The sequence below is a fragment of the Adiantum capillus-veneris genome, chromosome 30 (genome assembly GCF_014529385.1).
Source record: "Adiantum capillus-veneris isolate H3 chromosome 30, ASM1452938v2, whole genome shotgun sequence".
Classification (NCBI taxonomy): domain Eukaryota; kingdom Viridiplantae; phylum Streptophyta; class Polypodiopsida; order Polypodiales; family Pteridaceae; genus Adiantum; species Adiantum capillus-veneris.
Genome location: NC_140960.1, coordinates 100,526,302 through 100,533,824, shown reverse-complemented (window position 1 = coordinate 100,533,824; position 7,523 = coordinate 100,526,302). Strand labels below are relative to the sequence as shown.

Here is a 7,523-nt window from a genome sequence, read left to right as displayed (position 1 = left end):
CCCTTTCTTTGTGAAGCAATAGAAGCCTATTCAACTGCACGCTGCCTAGTCCTTTTTTTTTTTTGGAAAGTGACTCTTGTAACATCAATGTGCATAATGTATCAAACTTGACAACTCTAGGATTTCCTTGGGTCATCAGTCTCCAAGAACTAGCAAAAGTCTGGTAGGAATCTAGTAAGGCATCAAGAACAGTCTGCACAAGGGAACTGTCAGAAATGACTTCACTTGCAGAAATAAGTTGCTCATTGATATCCTTGACACTAGCAAGGAAAGTGTCCATATCATCTTCCTCATGCATAATCTTTGACTCCAACTCTTTACGCAGCAAAGCAATTTTAGCCTCATTGCGACTTGCATAAAGACCAGCCAATATATCCCAAGCGTGTTTTGCAGATTTTGCTGAATGAATGTGAGGAACAATGGTGCGCTTCACAGACAACGCAATCAATGCATGAGCCTGCGCATCCTTTACATCCCAACGAGATTGTTTTGTTGTAGGCAAAACAACTCTAATAGCAGCAATCCTTGCAGCAAGACCTGCAACATCCTGAACATCTCCTGCATCCTCAGAACGAGGACGTACATCAATGCCCTGCACAATATTCCAGACGCCCTTTGACACAAGAACATGTTGCATCATGTAAGCCCACATAGGGTAATTGTCCCCATCCAACCTGTCCTCAACAGCAACATCTTGAAGACATCTGTGTTGTTGTCAGCCATGGTAAATGCTGCACCTGATGTGAAAACTGCCCGAAAATAGGAGAAACGGAGCGGGAACAACACATGCTATATAGCACAAACCATAGAAGACTGTAAGGCACCTGTTATGCAGAAAATGGCACTGACAAAAATTCTGCACAAAATGACGAAATAGCCTGTGCATACCTGCCTGTAGTGGAAACGGAGTCCGAAATGAGCCCGAATAAAAAATATGAGCAAATTAAGCTCTACGAGTTTGCTCGAAATTTTTGTCGACCTGTGAACGCTTGCCAAACCTCACTGTAATCAGAGAAAGTGAGCAGGCGTGTGCTGGAGCAGCTGGTGACTAAGCCCGGGAGGACGTAACCTGCTCTGATACCAATTGTTGGAATTAGGGTTGCAGAGAAATGCACACAGCTTGGAGAAGACGAAGGAAGCTCAAGGCACACAATAGAGAGTGTGTTACTTAGTGTGCAATGGAAAGATAGATAGCCCTAGAGTGATGGGCGTATATACAATGCTTGGGGGGAAAAACCTCCTAAAGAGGGAAAAAATGCCCTGGCAGTCCTAGTGTGTTCACACACATCACTACCACATGTATATGGTAACATTATTTAGTCCTGTGGGATAGATAGTGTGGAGGGTCCTCTAGGAGTGATCATAATTTATGATTCTCTCGTCAGTTGCAAGCTATTAAGCGACAACACCACAAATGTTGTTAGTGGGAGGTGATCTCGTCGTGTATGGATCCCATGAACTTAGGCTGCTTACACATCGATTGTCCAAACTTGGGTAGCAAGTGCGTGTGAGTGCGTGGAATCCAAGAGACTGATTGCGATTGGTTGCATGTGTGGGGCGATGATAGATTTCGAGCGCTAGTGCCGAGCACCCATCAAAAACTTTGATTAGAGGAATCAAAGGGTGTTCAGTTGCGCCACGCTGCATTGAGCGCTCAAAATTTATCCAGATGGCACTCATGCAGGGCCACGAGACTAATTGACACCCTTTTCCCATTAGGGATCAAGGGTAGCAGGTGCGTGTGAGTGACGCCTGTGGCTGTGATTTCCTTGGTTTTTGTGCATGCACTTCCGAGCCGTGGATCCCCTCACCACCCCTCATTGAATGCGCTATGTTATTTAGTCATGAGGGATAGATAGTGTGGAGGGTCCTCTAGGAGTGATCATAATTCATGATTCTCTCGTCAGTTGCAAGCTATTAAGCGACAACACCACAAATGTTGTTACTTGGAGGTGATCTCGTCGTGTATGGATCCCATGAACCTAGGCTGCTTACACATCGATTGTCCAAACTTGGGTAGCAGGTGTGTGTGAGTGCGTGGAATCCAAGAGGCTGATTGCGATTGGTTGCATGTGTGGGGCGATGATAGATTTCGAGCGCTAGTGCCGAGCACCCATCAAAAACTTTGATCAGAGGAATCAAAGGGTGTTCAATTGCGCCACGCTGCATTGAGAGCTCAAAATTTATCCGGATGGGCATGCATGCAGGGCCCACGAGACTAATTGACACCCTTTTCCTACTAGGGATCAAGGGCTGGAATGTAAGCTCCATTCAGGGCCGTCTGATGGACATTAGGAATAACTTAAGATTCTACGAAATCTTATGGGCTGTGGAAAGACAAAAAAGTCATGCTGGTGGGACGCCAAGGTTCGAACTCACCACTTCGGACGAGTTGACCCGATGCTTTACCACTAAGGTATTCGTCGCGACTTGAGAGGACCACATCCACATCACAGACGGATCATGTTTACATCACACCACAAGTGTAGCTCACATGGCAATCACTCTGTGATTACAACAAAATCACACTATGATCACATTCTATGATGATCAAGCTGTGATCACAACTGATCACATCCCCAATCCAACGGCGTAGATGAGCCCCGAGGCTGATTGCGATTGGCTGCACGTATAGGCCAGACAGGGAGTTGGGCAGCGAAGACCCCCTGTCCAAGCTTGGGCGGGGGCTGCAATCAGGTGATGATTGGCTATGCGCATCACAGCTCAGTCTGTGCACCAATTGGCGATGTGAAGACGATATGGGAAGTTGACGCTGTGTGTAACGCACGCCCATCACAAAACGGCATGACTCGACCTTTTTATGCAGAAAATCATTAAAGCGTCACTGCTGTATTGCGGCAATCACTTCCAGGCCGAGAATGGGGTTTTTGAAAGATCATCTGATGTGCAGAAGACGACTTCGAGCAGCAGAAAAACCTATTATTGGCAACAACACAAAGAGGAGAAAGAGGTGTGCGCTCTCATTGTTAGAAAGGATGGAAATCTTGAAGAAGAGATTGGTTCATCACCAGTATCTTTGCTATCCTTACTTAAAGCTTGTGCCCAGAACAAGGATGTCTACAAAGGCTGTGAAATCCATTGTGATATTGCCAGAAAAGGCATGCTTAAAGACAATGTCTTTCTGGGCAGCGCCTTGGTTAACATGTATGCCAAGTGTGGTGCACTTTCAAAGGCACAAGATGTGTTCGATCAGCTTCAAGAAAAGAATGCAATTTTATGGAATGCTCTAATTTCTGGTTATGCTCAGCAAGGTCTTGATGAGGCAGCACTAAGCTGTTTTGAGCAGATGCAGTGGGAGGGCCTTTGTCCAGATGCAGTAACCTTTACTTGTGTTTTGAAAGCTTCTGGCAGCATCAAAGCACTAGAAAAGGGACAGGAAGTTCATGATTATGTTTTGAAATTTGGCTTACTCGATCAAGATATCTTTGTGGGCACTGCTTTGGTGGATATGTATGCCAAGTGTGGCTCGCTTGATGAAGCACAAGGAGCATTTGACGAGCTCCCCATTCAAAATCTGGTCTCTTGGAATGCACTTATTGCTGGTTATGCCCAACATGGGTATGGTGGGCAAGCACTTGCACATTACAAACATATGCAACTCAAGGGCCTTCATGCAAATGCTGCTACGTATGTGTCTCTTTTGAAATCTTGTGGCATGATAAGAGAATCAAATATGGGTCGAGACTTGCATGCAAATATTGTAAGGGATGGGTTGCTACAAAAGGAGAAGGTTGGCAGTGCAGTGGTAGATATGTATATCAAATGCGGCATGTTTGAAAAAGCTGAAGAGGTATTTAATGATCTCTTAGTTCGAAATGAAGTTGTGTGGAATACGATAATAGGTGGATGTGTGCAAGAAGAGGATGGTGAAGAAGCCTTCAAGTTCTTCATGCGGATGCTGTGTGAAGGAGTTTGTCCTGATGCAATCACCTACACATGCATCTGCAAAGGTTCGTGTAGCACAGGAACTGTGGATAAGGGCATAAAAATCCATGCCCAAATCGTAGGAAATGGGTTGTTAGAAAAAGAGACTGTTGTGGGCACCCCCTTGGTAGATATGTATGCCAAGTTTGGTCTAATGGACGAAGCACGAAAAGTCTTTAACAGACTTGGAGATCGAAATGTGGTATCATGGACTGCTTTGATTGGAGGATATGCACAGCTTGGGCAGTGTAAGGAGGCTCTAGATTGTTATGTGCAGTTGCAACGTGGGGGTCTCTTCCCAAATGCTGTTACTTTTGCTTGCATCTTGAGAGCATGTGGCAGTGTAGGAGCCTTAGTGGAGGGCCAAGAAATCCACGCTCAGATTGTGAAAAGTGGTTTGTTGGCAGAAAGCATTCTTGTCATTTCATTGATAGATATGTACGGTAAATGTGGCATGCTGGGAGAGGAGCTCCCATGTCAAGATATAGTAGCCTGGAACAGGCTGATTGCAAGGTACACTCTACTTGGAAATGGCGAGAAAGTGCTAGAGTGCATTGAGGATTTGAAATGTAGGGGCCTCTTTCCCAATGCAGCAACCTTGTGCTGCAGCTTAGGAGCAACTGAAAGACTTCGTCGCATAATTGCTCGGATCCTCAAAGATGGGTTGCTGAGAACCGAGGATGTGGTGGTTGGCAATGCATTGTTTAAAACACTTGCAAATTGCGGCTTCCCTGCAAAAGCACAAGAAGTCTTTGATGAACTCCTGAATCTGGATGTGGTAAGTTGGAATACATTACTTTCAGGCTATGCCCAACATGGGCATGATCATGAAGCGTTTCAATGTTTCGAACAGATGAAAGGCGAGAGAGCCTCAAAAGATGCCATCACCTTTTGTTCCATACTGAAAGCCTGTCGCAGGATAGAAGCTGGAAACAAGGGCACAGAAATACATGCTCAGATACTGCAGAGGAGAATGTTGCTGGAAAAAGATGTGGTGGTGGGCACTGCCCTTGTGGACATGTACTGCAAATGCGGCATGCTGACCGAAGCCCAGAGAGTGTTTGATGAGCTTCCGGGGCGAGATCCAGTATTGTGGAATGCTCTCATCTCAGGATATACTCAACATGGGCAATGTGATGAAGCACTTGACTGTTTTGAAAGCATGCAAGCTGGAGGATTCGCTCCTAATGCAGTAACATTTTCATCCATCTTGAAAATCTGTGGCAGAGCAGGAACCATATTCAAGGGGCAACAAATGCATGAGAGGATGCTTAGAGTGGGATTGCAGCAAGGCGAGACGATTGTTGGCAATGCGTTGGTCGACATGTACGCCAACTGTGGTATGGTTGCTGAGGCACAGAGCACGTTTGATAGGCTAGCAGGCCGGGATCTGGCATCATGGAATTCTCTTATTGCTGGATATGCCCAGTTGGGCAAGAACGAAAATGTCTTCAGTTTCTTTGATACAATGATAGCAGAGGGCCAAAACCCTGATATTATAACATTCATTTACCTGCTTAATGCATGCAGTCACTCGGGATTACTGGATGAGGGTCAGACCATTCTTGAGACTATGAGCACAAACTATGGTTTGAGTCCAAGCGTAGAGCATTGGAATTGCATGGTTGATTGTCTCGGGCGTACAGGCTGCCTCGACAATATGGTGGTAATTTTAAATGAGATGCCTTTTTCTGCTAATCTTCTTATGTGGCACACTGTGTTAGGCGCTTGTCAAAATCATGGTAACGTTGAGCTTGGGAAGTGGGCCTTTGGAAATGCAGTTTGGTTGGATAAGAACGATGTTGCATCTTTTGTTTGCATGCATAACATCTTTGCTACTGTGGCACGAAGTGATGCAGGATCTCTTCAAATGAAACCTATGAGTAGTGATAAGACAACTGCATTAAGCTCCTAAGTATGTCAAAAGCGCTAGCCTCCATCAAATAGTTGCACTTGAGCATAAAAATGCTACCACACCAATGACTGATATAGGAAAGTAGGTGATAATTGCACTGATTATGACCTGAAAAATCCAAAAAGTTTTTCTCCGATAAAGGAAACTTTAAAGTATAAGAATGGGAGAGGAGATGTAGCAGGCTTGGACACTTCAAGTGAGAAACCTACAGCAACACGTGAGAAACTGCAAAAACAAACTTGAGAGAGAGAGAGAGAAATGTTATGTTATATTAACGTCTTCAAAAGGCCAAAGTGACCTACGAGACCAGAAAGTTACAATGTGGTGGATCTGATACAAAGTCCGAGTAACAAGATGACAAAAATGAAATGACAGAATGACAAAATAAAATACTATGGAATCCTAGACTGTTAGGTGTCAACTAAGCAGCTAGATGGGATAGCTAGATCACGGATCTCATCAATCTCCTGTGAGAGAGAGAGAGAGAGAGAGAGAGAGAGAGAGAGAGAATCGAGGTCCAGTTATACTTCGGACAAGCTCATAGAGCTTGGTCTGCTCAAATTTTTTTGCTTTTGCTACAAGATTGCGCAAGCAATTTTGTTTTATTGTTCAAAGTTTTTGTCAGTGCAATTTTTGCAGATCAGGTCTCTTACAGTCGTCTTCGGGTCGTGCTACACAACACTTCTTAGTCCTACTTCGTTTTTCTTCTTTCAAAGTAGTTTTCACATTAAGTGCAGTCACTTGCCATGGCTACAACAACACAAATGTTTTCAAGGTGTTTGCTAATGAGGACAAATTGGATGGGGATAACTATCCAATTTGGGCTTACATGGTGCCACATGTTCGTGTCAAAGGACGTCTAAAATGTTATGTTGTTCGTTTTTTGTTGGAGTAGGCTCTATTGAGGATGTTGCAGATTCTAATAGGTCCGATGTTGCTAGAGTTGTTTTACTTACAACCGAACAATCTTGTTGGGATGTTAGAGATGCGTAGGCTCATGCATTGATTGCACTTTCTGTAAAGAATTACTTTTCACATTTGCTCAACAAAATCAACAAAATGGGCTTGGGATACTCTGATTGGTCTTTATGCAAGTCGCAGTGAGGCTAAAATTATATTGCTACGTAAAGAGCTGGAGTCGAACATTATGCAAAGAGGAAGATGATCTGAATACTTTTCTTGTTGTTGTCAAGGATGTCAACGAGAACCCATTTTTGTAGGTGAAGTTATTTCTGACAATTCATTTGTGCAGTGTTCTCGATGCGTTATTAGACTCTTACTAGACTTTTGCTAGTAGTTCGAGACTTATGACTCAAGAAAACCCTCAAGCTGTCAAGTTTGATACATTATACACATTGTTGTTATAGGAGTCACTTTCAAAAAAGGACAGGGCTAAATAGCGTGCGGTAGATTCTTTTGTCGCTGCTCAAAGGAAAGGTGGTACAGTCACTTCTCATGGTTCTTCAGTGAGTAGCAGATCACTTGTTTCTAGTGCTTCTGCTGTTGGTAGCAACTTGTCTAGGAATTCTAGTGAAAAACAAAGAAAAAAACGTCTTGCCATTATTGCAAGGCTGATGATCACTTGATAAAGCAATACCCTAAGTTCAAGGAAAAAAAGGCCAAGAAGAAAAAGGATACAAGCTATTACCAATGCAACTATTGT

At 43.9% G+C, this 7,523-nt stretch overlaps 1 protein-coding gene across 1 annotated transcript; it reads left to right on the top strand.

Annotated features, from left to right (window-relative positions):
• Positions 1 to 2,460: 2,460 nt before the first annotated feature.
• Positions 2,461 to 6,498, top strand: LOC147418508 (pentatricopeptide repeat-containing protein At1g74600, chloroplastic-like). The gene has a single exon (XM_086507143.1). The coding sequence runs from the start codon at positions 2,822 to 2,824 to the stop codon at positions 5,858 to 5,860; it is 3,039 nt and encodes a 1,012-aa protein (XP_086363269.1). The 5' UTR covers positions 2,461 to 2,821; the 3' UTR covers positions 5,861 to 6,498.
• The last annotated feature ends 1,025 nt before the right edge of the window (positions 6,499 to 7,523 follow it).